This window comes from Telmatherina bonti, assembly GCF_933228915.1.
Source record: "Telmatherina bonti genome assembly, chromosome: 8".
Lineage (NCBI taxonomy): Eukaryota > Metazoa > Chordata > Actinopteri > Atheriniformes > Telmatherinidae > Telmatherina > Telmatherina bonti.
The window spans coordinates 24280390-24300373 of NC_136626.1; the positions used below are offsets into that span (position 1 = coordinate 24280390).

Genomic DNA, 19984 nt, shown 5'->3' on the forward strand with positions numbered 1-19984 from the left:
CTGAGAGGCATTAGTCTCTGCCAGACTAGATGATGGTCAGAATGCCATCTTCAGCACATTTCTGAATTTTCATAACTCCTTTAGTGAAGATCTGCAGGGTTGCAATGAAGGGTAAAGCCAAGCAAAACAAAACTACTGTGTCCTGTGTGTGTGTGTGTGTCTTGTCCTTTCCATCGTTCTGTGTTGTGTTCTGTGTTTTCTTTCCTTCCCTCTGGATTTTGTTTTAGTTTCATGTTATAAATAATTGAAGTGAATGAATATTTGGATCGTATTAGGGCTGGGCGATTATACCGAGTTTTAATTTAAATGTTTAATTATTTAACCAAGATATGTAGCCACACAATACAAACAATACACAGACATAATCGCATGCTGTGTGTTTGTCATCCCTGTAAAACTACCAGTGTTTATTATGTTGACTGAAGGGATTTATTTAAAAAAAACAAAAAAAAAACAACCAGCCTTACATAAAGTGACATCTTGGATAAAATGTGTCAAAATTCAGAAGAATATTGTGGACAGAAGAATAAACGCCTTCTCCCTCACATCTGATTGTCCAACAACACTTCAGCTCTATTACTTGGGGGGGGGGGGAAACCAGATCTTTCCTGGTTGACCCAGCAGTCACAGTTTAAAGAAAATGGTCAACAAGACACACTAATATTTGGCAAACCACTTATTTTACAAGCCTAAAAAGTGAAATCTACTGCTGTACAGCTCTCTGGGGTGATTCATGTAAGCTCTGGAACCCTCTGTTTCTGTCTCTAAAACACTACATTGGTCGTCCCCTTTAACATACTTCCACATGATCAAAGTGCAGTCGTGGAAGAAAATCTTGTTGGATTACATTGTTGCCAACTAGATTTAACAACTTCCAGTTAGAGCATTTTTTGTTAATCTTTGAAAAGAGTGCTTTTCAAAAAGAAGGAACCCATTTGAAGATAGTGTAATTACATTACGTTATATCTAAGCCAATCCTTCTCTGTCCCTGTCTGCTGCAGCACAGTTGAGTCAAGTTGAGAGGAGCAGCACAAGAGCGTGTAACATCATATTTGTGGCATTGACTTTACAACAAAACATTTAATTTAGTTGATATGAACTAGTGGTATTTATTGTGTGTATCTTCATCTTCGAAATAATGAGGTATGAATGTTGATTTGTATCGCCCAGCCCTAGATCAGATCAGTTATTGTTTATTTACAGGGAAATACTTTAAGTAAAACCATTTAGTGAAGCATAGACTGAATTTTTCTTTTATTCTGGAAACCTTTGATCTAAAAAATGAGCAGTTTCTCTGCAACCAGATTTTGCTTTAGCATTTTTACTTCTGTCACAGTCAAGTAAACACAGTCAGATTCAAGAATGATTATGTAGATAAACAGATCTTTGCTCACTACATGTAATGATATACAGTTATACAAGAGTTGGGTATAAATTAAGACATGGAAATCCAAGGATTGCATTACGGATCTGTTGTAAATTACGCTGAGGCCATGTGTTTGCTTTGTCCTTACGAAGTGAAATATCTGGGCCTGCTCGCTATGTCGAAGATCCTGAAGACCCACCCCAAGTCGGTGCAGTCTCATAAGGACCTCATCCTCCAGTGTCTGGATGACAAGGATGAATCCATTCGTCTCAGAGCCTTGGACCTGCTGTATGGCATGGTATGGAGACACCTGACTAAAAATGTATTTATCATTCTCAGTGAAAACAATTTATCTGCCTCTAAAAGAATTCAGGGAAATTACATTTTTGCTCAAGCTTTGACTAACTGTCTGGGTTAAAATGCAACTTTCTGTGTTTTCTTTTGTTTTTTAACAATCAGACTTTTATCTGTTCAGCTCTGTAAGACAGATTTGTAGGGCAAGAACAGTAGCTGTCCAAACTGGCAAATGCAAGTCCTCCGTTAAAAGATTCTGGTTATTTGGCACTATTACTGGTTATTTTGGATTTTAGGATTTTCACTTAATATTTTTATTCAATCAAGAAAATACAACTTAAATCTTTCACTTGTTTTTATATAGAAATGAATAGAATTGTTCAGTCGGTTCTTAAAAACAAAAAAAAAAACAAAAAAAAACAAAACATTTTTTGGCTTTTGAGAGCATAAATTCATGCTTCCACTTTGGATTTGGCTTTGACTCTTCTCAGGTATCCAAGAAGAACTTGATGGAGATTGTAAAGAAGTTGATGCTGCATGTTGATAAAGCAGAAGGCACCACCTACAGAGATGAGCTGCTCACCAAGATCATCGACATCTGCAGCCAGAGCAACTACCAATACATCACCAACTTTGAATGGTCAGTCCATTTCCTTGCTGTGGTTTTTTTTGTTTCACCCTAAGTTCTGTTTTTTGGTTTTGGTGGCGTTTCACACTCAATGAATGAGAAATCACACCCTCTCCATATCTGCCTGGCAGGTACATCAGCATCCTGGTGGAGCTGACCCGATTAGAGGGCACACGGCATGGCCACCTCATCGCCTCCCAGATGCTGGATGTGGCTATTCGGGTTAAAGCCATCCGGGTCTTTGCTGTTGCCCAGATGGCCACCCTGCTGGACAATGCCCACCTGTTGACTGGAAACATGCAGCGAAACGGCATTTGTGAAGTGCTGTATGCAGCAGCTTGGATCTGCGGCGAGTTTTCAGAGTGAGTTTATTTCCTTTCAGATGCGCTATATGAGAATAGGTTCTTCGATCCTGCTCCATGTTTCTGTTCCCGTATGACAAAACACAATTTTCATTTGCTACTACAAAGCAAATTGTTATGGTGTGCAATCTGGTGAAAGTTGTTGTTCTTTTGTTTTAACTTGCCTGTTTTCTGCTCTCTGTTTACTGTTGTGTGGTCATTTGTATTAAAAAAATAAGTGATATTGACAAAACTGCGACCAACTGGAAGCCCCACTTGTTATTTTTCAGCATTTTAAAGATAACACAGCTGTTCAGCCAAAAAAAAAAACTATGGACAAGTATTCATTCATTGCCTCATACTTCCCATCTCACTCGAAAGTACTTGTGTGAAAAACAACTACGGAAAAAGATTAGACCAGGTTATTTCCTTTTCTTCACAACACTTAATAGAACTGTCAATGCTAAAATCTGGCTCCAGATTGGTCCCTGTGTTACTTATATTTTGTTTCTATCTGTCAGAAGAAACAAACAATAGGGGTAACACTAGAAAATGGAAAAATATTTCACTATACTTCCAGATGACAAAAGTCTTTTTAATTTAACCAGAAATCCTTTCCCCCCCTTTTTTTCTTTTTCTTTTTCAGACATCTAGAGAACCCAATGCAGACCTTGGAGGCCATGCTGCGGCCCAAAGTGGCCACCCTACCAGGCCACATCCAAGCTGTGTATGTGCAGAACGCAGCCAAGCTGTTTGCCACTGTGCTAAAAAGCCAGGAGGGGAACACAGACAGCACGGCAGCACAGGAAACCAGCCAGCTGATGATAGACAGGCTACCGCTGTTTGTCCAGAGTGCCAACCTGGAGGTGCAGGAGAGGGTAAGGAATACGTGTTGTGCCTGAGCTAAACTAGAGGTGCTGACCTTTTAAATGTTTTCCAAATCACCAGGCATGTACTTCATTAAAATCAGTAAATTAACTTTAATCTGCCACTCTTCACCCTCTGTTTTCAGGCATCTTGCATCCTGCAGTTGGTCAAGTACATCCAGAAACTTCAGCAGAAGGATGTTGAAGTAGCCGAGGAAGTCAGTGCACTGTTTGCTGGAGAACTCAACCCTGTGGCCCCCAAGGCACAGAAGAAAGTCCCTGTTCCTGAAGGGTGGGTTGGCTCAGCATATAAATGGCTTTAGATAGAAAAGAAAGGACAAAATAAAATAAGATAAATAAATAATATATATATATATGTAAGTGTATGTTTATAATTTTTACAATTTCTGCTTTGAAAAACATGGCAGCCATTTTTTTGTGCAGCTACTGCTGTAATAACAAACTGGATGTTTCTTTGAATCTTTGACATGATCTTTTACTGTTTGTTTGTTTGTTTAGACTTGACCTTGATGCTTGGATCAATGAGCCTCCCTCTGAAAGCGAGTCTGAGGATGAGCAACCAAAGGCAATTTTTGCAAAGGAAGAACCCAAACACTCCCGTCCCAGTCACACAGAGGTGGATGAGAAAGAGCTGGCAAGGGTGAGTGTTTGTAATATGAACATAAGGAGGAGTCCCATTGTACTGTATATCCAAGAAGACATCCTGTAATTTTATCACTTTTTAAGATGTAAAGAACTTAGTCGGCACAACCATTTAATCACATGATACAGTTGTATTTAACACAGTGTCATTTGTAACTGGAAATGATTAAATACATAAACATGACACTGAAAGATGAGAGTAATATTTTTAATGTAGCCATATTTGTGAGCAAACACTACCGATCCTCTGAGAGTGTTAGTGTGATTAATCCAGCTTCCCATATCCCTGGCTGTTATTAATTCATGCTGATGTTTTTATTTTCCTCTCTCCCAGAGGAGAGAAGCCAGGAAGCAGGAACAAGCTAACAACCCGTTCTACATCAAAGCCTCCCCGTCGTCTCAAAAGGTATTTTTATCATGTTTCCTCACTTAGTTAGAGCAGTCATTTTTGCCTCTTCACAGTATTGACTTTGAGTATGGAATATGTGTTTGTAGGTGTATCAGGATGCTCCTGGAGTGGAGCACATCCCAGTTGTTCAGATTGACCTCAGTGTGCCTCTCAAAGTCCCAGGTAGGATATTCTGCCCTTTCATTAATATGGAAAAATAAAAAAGACTTGAGATGTTGGACCGTTGTTGCAGTTTTATCAGAAATTGTGATATTTATAATTAATTTCCCACATTTCTTCAGGTCCGATGTTTTTATTTATTTATTTTTTTTATTTACTTATGTCAGACACGTCACAAATCATCCCGCATACACACCTATATACACACCTACTATATACACATGCACACATCCATGTATGTCCACACATACATACATATACTCATGATTATGTACATCTTGGTACGATCATATGTACCTTCCTACATATAGATATTTAACAATACTCATATACACAATTGACAAGTCTGAAAACATTATACCCATTTGTCTTCAATATTTCCTCTTTGTTTCGTTGTTTTTTGGGTTTTTTTGTTGTTTTTTTTTTTTTTTTGTAAGATTTTCCTCATTATTAATTATGATTCAAATTGCGTTTAGTTTTACTTGCCATGACCTGCCGCCCTCCCCACCTTCAGGGCTGCCTATGTCTGACCAGTACGTGAAGCTGGAGGAGGAGCGTCGGCAAAAAGAGAGAGCGGAGAAGAAGAAGAAGGAGAAGAAGAAGAGGAAAGAAAAGCGCAGTGGACGAGGGAAAAAACACGATTCTGGTCCTGAGAGCGAAGAGGACATCACACCTGCACACATGGTTGACATTGTAACCGAGGAGATGCCAGAGGTGGGTCGCTGTCAGTTTATAAAGGAGCATGAGTGTTATAAGAGCAGGAAGAGCTTCTACCAGAGAGATATATAGTGATTTATTTTGATTAGAGCATTTCATCTTGACCCATGAATAAATTGTTGATTGCAGTGTAATTTAGTGTTTTGGTCATTAATTTGACAATTATATTACATCACAACCACTTTAATTATGAGTTTCTACTGTTGTGCAGTTTGTCATAGCAAAATATGTCTATTCATGAAAATGGCTGAGCACAGTTTGTGAGGATCATACAGGCATAAATGTTCATCCGCTTTAAAGATTTATTTAAATATTTATGAACTCTATTGTATTTATTTTCTGCTTTTTAGAATGCCTTACCCAGTGATGATGACGACAAAGACCCCAATGACCCTCACAAAGCTTTGGACATCGACCTGGACAAGTAAGCCCAAACTATATTGATGCCAGTCCTACAAATGCTCAGACCTTTCTTTATATTTAATACTGTATTTTAAAATTTTTGAAATATTGGCTGAACTTGTCAAACTGTTTACCGGAATTAAGATTTTACTGGCCAGATTTCTTTCTTTTTTTTTTTTTTTCCCTTCCCCTCAGGAGTTACTTTGCATATGAATTGACTCCGTTTTATTCCTGATTGCAATGTGGATGGATCCTGTCAAGCCCTTTTGAGCTTTCCACATTTTCCGGATTAGATTTGTCTTAGAATGGATTAAGTTTTTTCCCCGCTCATTATGCTAATATATAACACGCCACAATTTTCTCCACAGTCTGATTTTTTTTTTTTTGTTTTTATTATTTATTATTTCTGAAAGTATTATTGCTGTTAGCATCTTCCCATTTTTTCACAATGCTTTCTTGCTCTTTTATATCCTGCATCTGTCAGTGGGTCTTGATGCTTCTATAAATTGGGGTAAAAAAGTTGTTTAGAGAACCCTAAAGCACAAGCTCAAAATCTTCCATCTGAAGAAGTTTGGCAAAACGGATCTAAATCTGGCTTCCCAGATCCCAAGATAATTTGTCCAGAATCTTATAAAATGACAGCTCTGCTGGGGCATTCAATCCAGCAGGCCTTCATTTTAGAGTAACCATAGCGAAAGTAGTACACTTTAAAAGCCACATGAATGCCTGCTGAGAGATTGCCTTCAGGCAGCTCAACAACTCTTACATCTCATGAAACAAAGATTAAACTGTGTTACTGCCGGTCCCGTCAGTAGTTGTAGAAAACCAGACACTCAAGTGTGACCTCATTTTATACCACCTCTTTAGACAAACTTGGTTATGGCAGCATAATTGTACATCATCATGCTCAGTGATGACATCAGCAGAAGCATGACATCAGCGTGGCTACAGTTGTCTGTAGTCAAGATAAAAATGTTTTGAATGTCCCTGCTAGGATTTATACATGAATCTAGTACTGAGGAGACCTAAAAATGGTTCGGGGCCACTTTTCAATCTTGAATTAGTATTTTTGTCAAAAAGATTGAGAGAAATTTACAAAGGAAAAGTGTCTTAATCTTCAGTAAGATTACTGCTGTGAAGTCTGAAGCTTACCAAGATATTAATGTTTCTGTAATGTTTGCTTTTTCCCAAAAACATTGTGCTTGCTTTACCATGGTCATGAATTATTAATGGAAAGGGGGGGGGGATTCACCTGAATCCATTTTAAAATGACATGAGGATTAACAAAAATTTTAAACGGTCTGAAAAGTGTTTTATTTTTCCTCGAGATTTCTGGTTTCAGCACTGAAGTCAGTGTGACTTGACTCTTCTTCCCTTTACACTTCTTCTCATGGAATTCTGCTTTCTTCTTCCTCTTTTCCGTGCCTGCACACACCCATCACTGCCTCTGTCTGTTGGCAGTTTGATGGAATCGGCTGGGCGCAGGTGAGTAGCACTCCAGCCACAGGACCTGGGCCCCGACTGTAAACAGGCCGTTTTACCTCTCCTAATCTTAGTCTTTGTACTTTTTATTAAATAATTATCTATTCTCACAACATTTGGAGTTTGTTGTAGTTGCTTCCTGTTTTGCCTCTTCTTGCCTTGTATGTTTAATATCTGTGTTTTATAGCTTTGGACCTGTTATTTGTCAATGTCCTGTTTCTCTGGCCCTGATTTTTTTTTTTTCTCTCACTGAGCTTGAATATATCAGCATCTTTGTCTCTGAACAAAGTTATATTCATCTGTCCTTTTAATAGAAAACTGTTCTCAAAAGCGTTTGAAAATGAAAACACAAAACTTCAGAAAATGATGCTGATATTCTCAGGACTTAATCTGTTGCCAGCAGTCCTCCTGAAATAGACTCCTAAAAGCATTTTGACTCATTTTCTTGGAACCAATAATCAGCATGAACATGCTTTTAGAAGACTCACCCAGTTGGATACACTGATGCTTTTGCCCACAGTTCCCAAGTCCTCCTCAGCGGAGCTCAGCAGATCCAGCATACTATAAATTCCTACCAACTGCTTTAAAATGGATACATGTTGTTGTCTATTTTGTAGGGGAGGAAAAATGAAAAATAGGAAGATGATGCACCCATAAACCATTACTAAGGTGTTTTGGTGGATGCTATTATTTTTGGAAAGAAATTATTCTAAACAAACAAATTCAACTTCAGATACTTTTAGAATCACAACTTATGCATCAAAGTAATTTATATGAGGACGTGTGCATGAAAATTTAGTTTTGCCTGTAGCATGTGAGCCAAGTCCAACTTGAGATTGCTGATTCACAATGCATCAGTCATGCTGCAAAACCCCATTTTGGCCCTAAAGCTTTCTGGCTGTTTAATTTTATGATAGAGTGAGATAAGAAATTATAATTACAATTATTTAATCTCAGAAACACACATTTAAAATGGTGCATATATCTTGAAAACCAAGAAAGGTAAAGAAATACATTAAATGCATTAGCAAAAGAAGGGGCTACGGACAAAAAGCATTGTGTTTATGGAATATATCCAGCAGGGGGCCACAGTGATTCTAACTAACTTTGAGGGCCAAGCTTAGAGGAAAAACCCTTCACAGCTCATCAGTTCAGTAATGGAGGAATGTTTACAGCAGGTTTCTAGCTGTCTGGGAATGTCCATTGCTTTGGGCTCTGCTGGAGGAATGACAGCTCAGTGCTGCGAATGAAACCCAGCTGCTTTATATCACATAGTATATGCTTGACTTAAGTGGACTGCTGCACCTGACATGCCTCGTTTGCCATTTGCAATAAACTCAGACTCAAAATTTGGGAATGCTGGAAAGTGTTTATCATGACACTAAATCCACATGAACCATAAGCTAATAAATATTATCACCAATGAAGTAAACATAGTTTTTTTTTATGGCTTTTTTTTTTTATTCAGACCACTTGCAGACAGCGAGAAGCTTCCAGTCAGGTCACATCGTGCAGCAGAAGCCCTGAAAAGCCCAGCAGAGGAAGGAGAAACAGAAAAGCCCATCTCACAAGAACTCAAAAAGAAGAGCAGCAAAGAAAAGCGGGAGAAGAAGAAGGATAAAGACAGGGACAGGAAGGTGAATGCTGTTTTTATTATGAAGATTTTTTGTTTTCTCACTGTAATAAATGACCTTTCAGTCCTGTTTGTGGAACTGCATCTGAAACCAATAAGTCAGATTTAAGGAGCAACAGCAAATGGTTGTCAAACCACTTGGACACTGATTTCTAAGGTGTATTCCTCAACCTGCCTGCCTGATACTGATGATTTTGTTGCCCTTTGTCTGCAGAAGAGCAAAGAAGAGAAGAAAAAGAAAAAACACAAACATGAAGAAAAGGAGGCAGATCTTCTTGGGGGTCAGGATGATGAACCCGTGGTCCAGTCAGAAGAGACAAGTGAGGTGGCAGCGCCGCCCACATCCACCACTGCTGAGGTATGGATCAGAGCATGTTGAAGTAGAGCTGTTTTCTACCTAGCAACAGTTTGGCAAAATAAACCTGAATAAACTATCCAATCATTAAACTCCTGACCAAGAATAGCATGACGCTGAGTAAAGTGTCCACTGAAAGGCTACATGCAAACAGAGATGTTTGAACCTTTTCATTGGCTCAACGCTTCCATTGCTTCTTCCCAGCCTCTCTTTCAATCAGCTCTAGTAATCAAGTATCACTTTCCTCGTAGCTGACTGTGCAGTCTCTTGGCAAATACTTGATTTATTCATGAAATAGTGCAGTGTAATCTCTGTATCCTTTTTCATGAATAGTAGTAAGATACTGAACCTGTTTGGCCCTCACCCCTCTCACGTCCTGCCACTCCTCTCCTTCCCTTCCTCTTCTAGGTTTCGGACCTGGATTTCTGGCTCTCAAACGCTCCAGTACCCTCTAACACCCAGGTTGAGTTGCCCCTCCCTCTCTTCATGTCCTGCCCTCATCTCCACAATTCACACTTTCCTTTTTCATTCCTCTGTGTTTCTAGGACCTACCTCATATATCTGTTTTACACTCTGTTGCAGTGTTTTCCTCATGTTCATTCCTTTTTGTTTTTATCTTTAACCTCTATTCCACAGGTCACTTAATGTTATTCTCTCACATTTTTCAAGCTGCTGCTTCTATTTCCTAGCATGTATGTGTTCACCCAGTACATGTATTTGTCACATTGTGGGACTGGCTCTTTTTAGCTTTTGCTCACTTGGTGTTTTTTTTTTTTTTTTTTTTTTTTTTTAAGTCAACGTGGGTGTGAATTGATGACAAGTGATCAGAAGTATGGTCTGGATTGTTTTGTTGTCCTCCCTACTGTGTTATGACCTGTCCACTGGCTGTTTCCTCAGCAGTTATGTGGACTCGTGTTCATTTTTGTTTCCTACAAATGCCAGAACATGGCAAAGAAAAACAAAGAATCCCTTAGTCATGAACTCCCAAATTAATTCCTTGTTACTGAAAAGACAAGAACGTTGTGATGGACCATGCCTTTGGAGTGGGGGTGTATGATTTATTTGTATGTGCATGCATACAAAGCAAGCGGTGCTCAAAGCAAATTCCCATTGACTCCCATGTTAAAAAGGCCAACTTCCCAACAGAAATAAACATGTTTATAGCCTGGTACAAATAACCAGTTTATGTCTTATAGGTCGTGTTTACCTTCACGACAACTCCTGGGGGAGGGAATTTTTTTTTAACTCCTCCATTTAGAAGTAATACCTTGAAATTTGGCATAAATATCGCGTGTCCTTTTGATTGACAGGTACTTGATATCCCGCTGCAAAAAGGCAAAGTATAGAACAGCCATGGTTTTTAGCCGGTTTAGCCGGCGCAATTTAGCTTTAGCTTGCCTACCTTCCTTAGCTGCTTAGCTCCTGGTTAGCTAGGTTAGGTCTTGTCTACGGGCAGGTTGGAGTTGGTCAGATGTGAATCATCCAGCCCCACGCTCACATCCCCCCTCTCAGCTCTCCCTCTTTGCCATTTTTGTGTTGTTGGGAGTGACTTGATGAGCTTCAATTCAGTTTAACCTACAGGTTACGTCACAGAGGTTCCGTTCATCTTTTAGATAGTCTATGGGACAAGCATGTAAACAATTCATACTTTTTTTTTTTTTTTTTTTAAATAATATGGAATTCATGTAACACCAAAAATAAATTGATAAATGTTTTCAAGTGAAGAATAAATGGCATAAACAAGATTTTTAAGAGACAACTCCTTTACCTTTCCATATTCTCTTATTGTTTTATGATTGATATATTCTATGAAAATATTTAGACCTTTTAAATGCAACACAATCAGCTTCTAAGGCCTTCTAGTCTGGCTGTCGGCAGTAAACGAGAAATCATCATGCTATTCAACCATACAAAGAAACCTCTGACATTTATTACTGATGCGAACTAGTTGTTCTGTCTTTTGTACCTTCAGATGTGAAGATATGTTCAGTAAAGCCAGGCCTGTCAGGTGTTGAGGTGTTGACTCATTGACCTAGTAACAAACTTCAGCACAAAAGTGAAAGACTTGTTTTTGCTTCAGCTGTCACTTCTAACAAGACAGATCTTACAGTTGCATATATGTTTGCTGTCACGAGGCTTTTTAACTTGCAGGCCACAGTGTGTATAGCCGGTTGGTGCAGCCAGTCCACTTATCCCAAAACAAGCTTTTCTACATGTAAAAGTAAATGCAGACCTAATGAACACTTTTGTGTCACGTAAGCTTGTTAACTGATAAGCTGTTTAGCCTGGTTAGTTTTATTGAGTGTGAGATTTTTTTTTCGCTAACCCAAATCATATTTATAGCACAGCAAAGTTCAGTAGATTTTTTTCTTTTCTTGATGCACTGAGCGATCTCCCTAACTTGACTTAGATCCTTTGACGCAGAGATGGTAAATATATCAACATGTGTTGCGTGCCATGTTGGCTGATGAATTCATTTGGTTGTGTTTTTTGTGTGTCTGAGCAGGAAGCAGCAACAGTAGCAGCAGCAGAAGCAGCCCCCTCACCTGGGGAACCCTCCGGTACAGCACCAGAATCTGAGCCTGACGAGCCTAAAGATGTCGAGGTGGAGGAGACTGTGAGTTGCCACCAATGTGATAATTGTTAAAAGTTTAGCTGCAGTGCTTGAAATTCCAGTTCTCTGTGCTCTGACAGGATGCAGCATGTTTTCAGCTCATTTTGACATATTTGTGTAAATTATGTGCCATAAACCTGCCAGCTACAGTGGACTCTAGTGGAAAATTCCTACTAGTTTACTAGTTTACTTGATTGTGCATTTTGACTGATTTACCTGTTTATACTGTGAATTTCTGGTATTTTGTCTCTTATGGGTTATAAGAAATCCTCCAAACACAAGAAGAAGAAGCAAAAAAAGGAGAAAGAAGAGAAGGAGAAGAAAAAGAAAAAGAAGCATCATCACCATCATCATCACAGTGACGGAGGTGGAGATGAGTCTGTGCAGAATGGCACCATTGAAGAGGAAGAGCCCCTTCCGGTTAGTGTTTTATAACCGAAAGGTAGTAAGAGATGTGACCAAGAACTAAGAGTTCAGTGTCATTAATGTGTCTTTTACTTATGTGCTATATTTTCTTTTTTTTTCTTTTAGTTTGGTTTGTGTTGTTTTCCAATGCTGAAGTTTAAAGCCCTATTGATGCTCCCTTAAGCACGTAAATAGGGACGTCAGTTTCAAACGTTTTTATACATTGTCACTCATACTTCCATGCATCTTTTATGTTTGGAGAGTTTTCAAGTCAGTAAATCATTAAAGGGTGGTGTAGATTTTGGATTTCATGACAAACTTTTAACCAAACGGGAACCTCTGATGGTTAAAAATTAAGCCTCTGCAGAAGTGCCTAAATTTGCAGTTCCTCCATAATCCACTAGGGGCTCCAAATGGGAGTCGATTCACTTAGATTCCAGTGTTTAAAAAGACTAATTTCACAGCAGAAATAAACATGTTTACAGCCTGGTTCAGATAAAAAAATAAAAAAAAAAAGGTCAAGTTTACTTTCATGAAAACTCTGGGAGGATTGATTTATTTAGTGACTGAAACAGTTTAGATGTTGTTTAATCTTGAAATTCTCCATATTTAAGGGACGTGTCCTTTTGATTCACAGGCATCTGATATCCAATGTGTAAAAAGGCAGATGGTCGCTCAAGCATCATTTTTATCTGGCCAACAGCACACTGTAGCTTTCGCCCATCTACTTCCATTTGCTAATTAGCTCCTATTAGCTTGGTTAGTGCTTAGCTACAGGCAACTTGGATTTTGTAAGGTATTTGCAGCCCTCCTTTCAGTTCCACGTCTTTGCCCATTTTTGTATTTTCCCAGTGTGATGACACAGGTGCCAAGTTGGCAGCATCACCTGGTGACTGAGCTTAAGTTAAACTCTTTTGACACCTACTGGTGACATCACGGAGACTCTGTATTTTTTATATACAATCTATGGTTTTGACACCGGTTGGTAACAGTAATACACTGCTTTAAAGTCGTTCATAATTGTCCAAAAACGCCAAAAGAATAAAACCACAGTTTTTTCTCTTGCTATTGTCATCTTCTTCTGTGTCTTTTTTTTTTTTGAGTACTTTTTTATTTGGCGGTTTCTGTGGCGTCTTCTTCCTGTTCCTTTTCTTCTTCTCTGGTTTGTTCCTTTTGCCAGTTGCTTGTAGGCTATGCAACTCAATACTGCCCCCGCAATTTCCTGTGGTTTTGCCTCGTTTCATTATCAAGTGACGGATAGCTTAGCTCCTTCAAAACAGACCAAATTACGTGCTTAACCGATGCAGGACACGGACCAAACTGTCCGTACGTCTGCCTATCAGTGTTCTGCGTTGAGCATAAATGGGCCTTAAGTGTAATCGAACCCTGGTGTCACTTTGTGCTGCTTTGACTCCATCAGAAGAAAAATGGGTCACTGGCATTAAATCATGTTTCTTCTTAACAACTCTGTTTTAAACCCAGTGACTGGGTGACTCAAACACACACACATACATGTATGTCCACTACGTCGAGGGAGCTCCTTGCCGGGTTAGTACACTGAGTAACAGAATGGCTGTTCTGACCTGAGCTCTTCTCTTCTTTCAGCCCATGTCCAATTACTGCCTGCTGGCTGAGAACTCCTACATCAAGATGGTGAGTGAGAGTGACTGTAGCACTGATACTGAAGCTTTTTCTTTCATTTTAATAAATGCGTCCACAATTTGCCTTATTTTGATTATAACAATCAGTTCGCTGATTTAATTTCTTATATGTCCCCATGATTCTTCAACAAGGTTATTCCTCTTGTGAATGACACAGCTCTATTTATTCAAGCATAATTGTGATCATTTAATCATCTGAAATTCTTTTGCAGCTGATCGAGATCTTGATATTCAACCTTTGTTGCGTGTCTTGCTGTTTTAGTGTTCCTGCAGCTCAGCAGATCCATTTTCCTTAAAAATAAAACTGATAAGATAAATGCAAAAGATTAAAATAAATCCAACTTTTGACAACCTGCAATTCTTCCGAAAACAGAGTGAATTATCTATTCATTATTTTTCAACAATTATAGTGGTGGTTTATGCTTTTTATATTGTAGAATTGATCAAATACAACATAAGCTATAAAGAATTTTGATATTGATAAAAGACATCTAGATTTCTTCCTTTCTCTCCCTGTCTTAAAGATGAATGAGGATGCTGATCAGGTATTGGTTTAAATTCTGTCTTAACAGAATATTAAAGCTCTCTCCTAGATGTGCTTCTCTCTTGTTTTTCTTGAGTCTGTCCTCTGAACCAGAACACATGAGTGCCTCTGCAGCAGTGCTGCCTCTGTTTCTGAGAATGATTCTGTTGCTGTGTTGATCCTCTCGTGTTCAGATTGATACTATGAAACAGTCATTTCTGTTGTAAATGTTGGGTGTAATAAGTTATATTGGCTGCTTTTCTGGGATACTTTCTTTTTCTAATAACTGCTTTGGTCTTAAAATGGATGGGAAAGAGATTAGACATCACAGCTTTGATTGGTCATTTCTATTACAATTTTTTTTTTCCTCTCAAGGTGAATGACATCCAGGGAAACCTGCAGGATGGCAGTCAGGTTGTGGTGTCTGTTATATTTGAAAACAAGTGTGACAGCTTCCTCAAATCCATGGAGTTTAACGTCCTGGATTCTCTGAACTCCAAGCTGCAGAGGCCAGAAGGCTCAGGTCCACATGATGGCCTCACTGTCCCCTTTCAGCTTCCACCTGGTCAGTACTACATACATACCATATTCTCATGTTTTGGATAGTTTTTACTGGTTTTACTTTTCTTAAAAGAGTTGTATCTTTGATTTTGCTAAGGTTGAGAGTAAAAAAAAAAAAAGATTTCTGTCTAGACTACACTGATATTTAGTTTGAGATTTAAAACTAGCTTGAAAGTAAAGTTGGTCTGCTTCACTTTGATCTTCTCTTCTGTTTTCTAGGAGTGTCCAATGAGGCACGGTTTGTCTTCACTGTGCAAAGCATTATAATGCCACAGAAACTGAAGGGAACGCTCACCTTCATTGTAAAGGTTGGTACCAAAACACTGTTGCTACACTTCCATTATGCAGAAGCTTTGACAGGCAATTGGTAATGTAGGTAATTTGTGGTTTAAAAAAAAGAGATTAAGGGAATTGGGAGGGAAATGGGCCTGTAATTGTGCATGCTTTGTTTCAATAGAATGAAGAATCTTCTACTCATGAGAAACTGGACTTCAAACTGCACTTTAGCTGCACCTCCTACCTAATCACTACTCCTTGTTACAGGTGAGTGATTTCATTGAAAGGAACTTTTTTATTGTTTTTTTTTTTTTTTTTTAGTTTTTTTTTTTAAGCTGTTTAGTCTTTTTAGTGTCTTGTAAACTCACTATGGGAATTCTAGTCAATTTAGTAGTGATTTTTCTTTTTTTTTTTTTAAAAACTCATTTATTTATGAAACATTTGAACAAAAGTTAAATATTTGAAATGCCCAGGATGAAAAGGGTTTTTCCTTTTTTATCAGGTTTACATTTGTTTTTGTTTTTGTTTTTTTTTTAATTCATGTTATTAGAAAATTTCTTTTCTTTTAACTTAAAGGTTGTTCTGCGGGAACCCCCAAAACTCTGGCAACATTTACTAAAACTTTTGTTCTTGAATGTTTGTTGTTTTTTTCCTGCCAGTGATGCGTTTGCAAAGCTGCTGGAGTCGGGAGACCTGAAGAGCAGCTCCATCAAACTGGAAGGAGTTAACATGCCCTTCCATCATCTACTGGCCAGGATCTGTTTCCACCACCACTTTTCTGGTACAATTTTTTTCTGCTTTCTGTGACAAGTTTGTCTTAAAACATTAAATGAATTCACATGCAGGCACTGTGATACCGTGTTTCCAGAAAATTCACGTTTCTTGAGACTCGGTATGATTAACTCCAAGCATGTGATTTGTTATTGAGTGTAATTTCCAAAAAGGCTAATAATAGTCACATGATGTTATTAGGTTTGTGCTGACACTCATGTTCTTTGTGTCTTTCCTGATTAGTTGTGGAGAGGATTGACTCCTGTGCCTCCATGTACAGCAGGTCTATCCAGGGTCACCATGTATGTCTGCTGGTCAAAACTGTAAGTGAAGCAGTGACGTGCCCTCTTTTTTTTTGGTTCAGAACACTGCTGGATTTAGACTCATTTACATCAATCATGTTGTCACAACTGATTCATAATGAGCAAAAAAAAAATTTCAGATATTGACTTTGTTGCTTTCTTTTCCCAGTCTGGTCAGACGGTGTCCATTGACGCTAAATGTGATGAACCAACGCTGCTTGGGAATGTGCTGGATGAGATCAAGCAGACCTTTTCTCATTGCTGATTGTGTCCGACAGCCCCAGGGTGCCCCTGACCCCTCCATGCCACCGGCTCCCTCACTGAAACACAACATAATATGTTACGAAACACTGCGGCTGGCAATTCCAGCATCGCCCTATTTATTAGTCCTCAGATTTGCAAGATTCCTTCCTCTTACTTCTACTTCAGTGCCCCACATTTTTTCTCCTCTGCACTCTGAGCTCTGTGGTCACTGTTTTGTACTTGATGTTGTTTTACAGACTTACAGTGTACATGCACCGTCTTCTCTTCAGTGCACTTTAATTTTTACTTCCTGGTTTTCAGCCTCCCTGACCCACTGTGCTTCTGTTTCTGGATGCCTCACGTCCTCTGCTTCTCCCCTTCGTTTCCTTTCCCTTCCATTTACTGTCAGCCATTCAGTCTGTGGCAGTCATGTAATGTAACGTTGACAACTAGACATTTGCCGTTGATGGTTGAATTGTATTTTTACAGTTTGATGTTTTATGTTTTTGTCTTTAGTTTCTTTTGTGTGTGTGTGTGTGTGTGTGTGTGTGTGTGTGTGTGTGTGTGTGTGTCTGTGTGTCTGTCTGTCTGTCTGTGTCTCTCTCTCTCTCTCTCTCTGAAGCCCGTCTGCGCCTTTGCTTCACCCTCTTCTTTCCGCTCACTAAACATCAGTGCTGCTCATCTGCTTAGGCCTGGAAAAAGAATGTGGCTGGCTCCTTTTCAGCCTGGTCCTAGCTGGGGAAAGAAAAGCCCTCTAACATCGACACTCACTACTGACCTGGTGCCTGGAGTAGACCAGATCCTGGACTGTTGCATTGATGATAGAGCAGATAGAAAACCAAAGCTAAACACACTAAAAGGCAGGGTTTGTCGCCTTCTTTTGCCTTTTGGGGAGGCTCAGAGCAGATCTGCTGGTGTTAAATAGACTCGTTGTTTGCCACTGCTGGTGATTTGTGTAGAAGTTCAGTGATTTTGCTCTGTGCCTTAGCCCTTACAGTCTGACCTGCTCCAGCACTCCATAAGTCTTGTAAAACTCTCTGATCTGATCATGCTATCCCCAGAGATTTTCAACATATTAATCCTACACAAATCAAATCATTTGAAGACAGGAGTGTAATAGTGCGACTGGATCTGGAGTGTAAGCATACAGTATTATTTCTGATTGTCATGTCTCTTCTGTTTACCTCATCTGGCTAAATTGCATAGCAGGTATTATTACAACATCACACAGAAGGAAACTCTAATTGGATTACACACTGAGAAAGGCATAAAGAGAGTTGCCTATACTGCACCCGTCTTCTTTGCTCTCTGGAAAAAGTAAGCTTGTGACTAAATGAAGGGCACTATAGTTACTCTCCACCAGCTGAAACAGAAGTTTTCTGTTAGCAGACTCTTCAGGCTACATCTGAATCGGTATTAGTTGGTTTGGCGCTTTCTGTAAGAAAGCATACTCTGTCTTCATGGGAAACATTTAACATAACGGTAGCTTCACGCCAGCTGATGTGTAACCCAGATGACCCCTGATGTTTCTTTGCCCTTCAGAAACTGCCTTGCCTTTTGTGTGTGTGTGTGTGTGTGTTTGTGTGTGCATTAGCGTATCATGAGGAGTGTGAAAAAAGCTTTTCTTTTTTCTTATGAGTTGGCCTCCTCTAAGAAGCCTCTCTGAGGTAGTTCTAATTTGCATCATTTTTGTTTGAGGCCACTGCCCCCGTCCAGCTAACCTCGTTGTAGGAAGATTAAAACTGACTTGGAGGCCCATTCACCTGTATCTGCAGTTGGAGATAACTCTGATAATAATGTCTGTGACCAGACGGTCAGGTCAGCCATTCCACTCGCTATTCAGTCTAGTCGTAGAGTCTGAGTACAGAAGTGATCAGTTGTTTAACAGGAATTTCAATAGATGATTCTGTATGTATTCCTTGTTCCTGAAAATGAGTGATATCAGTAAATCCAGAAACAACTCATTTAATCATTCATTGTCCTTATTCTGATCATTCTTTGCATAATATTAGATTAAAATTTGTAAATTGCATGATTAGGAATGTTCACTTTTTATTTCCCTGTTGGTTTCATGGACATGCTTAAAGAAAAACTTGTCATTCCATATTGTCCTTTTTTTTTTATATTAAGTTTACTTGACCTTTCTCTATTTTTGATGGTATTGTGTTTTTATCTATATTAAGTTCAGACAATTAAAAAGAAGTGATTATCATTGAATGTTTTTAAATTATTAAACACAGGGGAAGGAAAGGGGCTTAAGTTTGGTGTCATGAAACCGAGGGCGTGGGGCTCAGAAGATAAGGACAAGTGCAGCAGGTCCCATGAAGCAGTGTACTGAGAGACAACCCACTTTGTCTTAATTCTCTGTTCAGTTGTAGTGAGTTATTTGACCAAGTTTGGCTTGTGACATTGAAATATACTCTCAAAATGGCATATTTTTTATTGTTAATGTCTTTTATTTGATCCACATTCAGCTACCATGCTTACGATGTACAATGTCATTATTTAAAGGGGACAACATAATTATCTACACTCCCTTTAAAGAAAGTCAACCCAAATTAGAAATAAAGACTGTATGAAGATCCTGTAGTCTTTCTTTGTGTTACAGAAAATATTAATAATTGTAATCACGCAAATTAGAAATCAACTCGTTTGAAGATGTGTGGACTTTAGTATTTTCTATGTAAGATATTACCAGCAAAGTTGCCATTTGCACTGAGACGGCGATATTTCCTCAACTACAGTTCCCGCAAGTCCGTGCGGTGTAGCTCAAGTAAACGAGACTTGTGCTGTGAATGACAGCGAGAAATTTAGATGAGCAAAGTTAAACTAACAAAACTCCATAGTTTGGTTTAAATATTTTCTATACTGCTAGTTTATTTAACCTCCAATGTTGTTCAGACGGTCTTTTTTAGCTTATACCCAAATGAGCAGGCAGGGTAGCTTTTGGCAGAATCTACACTACAGCGTCAGGAAATTGACGTTTCCTGTACAGACTTTCAGAACAAGAGTTTTTCTAAAGCCTTAAAAGTGGAAAGGAGTGGAGCACGATATAACTGAGCTATTCAAAGTTGAACAGGTTGAGCCGCCGTCTTAATAGGTAATATTACCCAAAAGAAACCATTTAAAACTATGCTAACCGATATATTGTAAAAAATAAGCCAAAATGCATAAATAAATAAAAAATCAAGCGGTATAAGGGTGTCTCACATAAAAGGTCACTGAAACTTTGTCGTAGAGATTCTATCAAATATATTTTTATATTAGAAATGGTGTGGGGAAAAGGAAATAAAATCCATTAAAAGTTTATTTT

At 38.8% G+C, this 19984-nt stretch overlaps 1 protein-coding gene across 3 annotated transcripts in view; it reads left to right on the forward strand.

Moving 5' to 3' along the window:
* Positions 1 to 19207, forward strand: part of ap3d1 (adaptor related protein complex 3 subunit delta 1) — a 28458-nt gene extending 9251 nt beyond the window's left edge. The window contains exons 12-34 of one of the 3 annotated variants that reach the window (XM_079245737.1): positions 1519 to 1664; positions 2152 to 2300; positions 2420 to 2650; positions 3276 to 3507; positions 3642 to 3787; positions 4015 to 4156; positions 4493 to 4564; positions 4654 to 4729; positions 5241 to 5440; positions 5794 to 5867; positions 7307 to 7330; positions 8796 to 8964; positions 9175 to 9318; positions 9724 to 9777; positions 11822 to 11932; positions 12194 to 12349; positions 13940 to 13987; positions 14894 to 15083; positions 15299 to 15387; positions 15537 to 15622; positions 16015 to 16136; positions 16370 to 16449; positions 16598 to 19207. In XM_079245737.1, the coding sequence (XP_079101863.1) occupies positions 1519 to 1664; positions 2152 to 2300; positions 2420 to 2650; positions 3276 to 3507; positions 3642 to 3787; positions 4015 to 4156; positions 4493 to 4564; positions 4654 to 4729; positions 5241 to 5440; positions 5794 to 5867; positions 7307 to 7330; positions 8796 to 8964; positions 9175 to 9318; positions 9724 to 9777; positions 11822 to 11932; positions 12194 to 12349; positions 13940 to 13987; positions 14894 to 15083; positions 15299 to 15387; positions 15537 to 15622; positions 16015 to 16136; positions 16370 to 16449; positions 16598 to 16693 (2837 nt within the window). In that variant the 3' untranslated portion in view covers positions 16694 to 19207. The remainder of the gene's footprint in view (positions 1 to 1518; positions 1665 to 2151; positions 2301 to 2419; positions 2651 to 3275; positions 3508 to 3641; positions 3788 to 4014; positions 4157 to 4492; positions 4565 to 4653; positions 4730 to 5240; positions 5441 to 5793; positions 5868 to 7306; positions 7331 to 8795; positions 8965 to 9174; positions 9319 to 9723; positions 9778 to 11821; positions 11933 to 12193; positions 12350 to 13939; positions 13988 to 14893; positions 15084 to 15298; positions 15388 to 15536; positions 15623 to 16014; positions 16137 to 16369; positions 16450 to 16597) is intronic. The other 2 variants (XM_079245739.1, XM_079245738.1) reach the window with 2 other exon arrangements.
* The last annotated feature ends 777 nt before the right edge of the window (positions 19208 to 19984 follow it).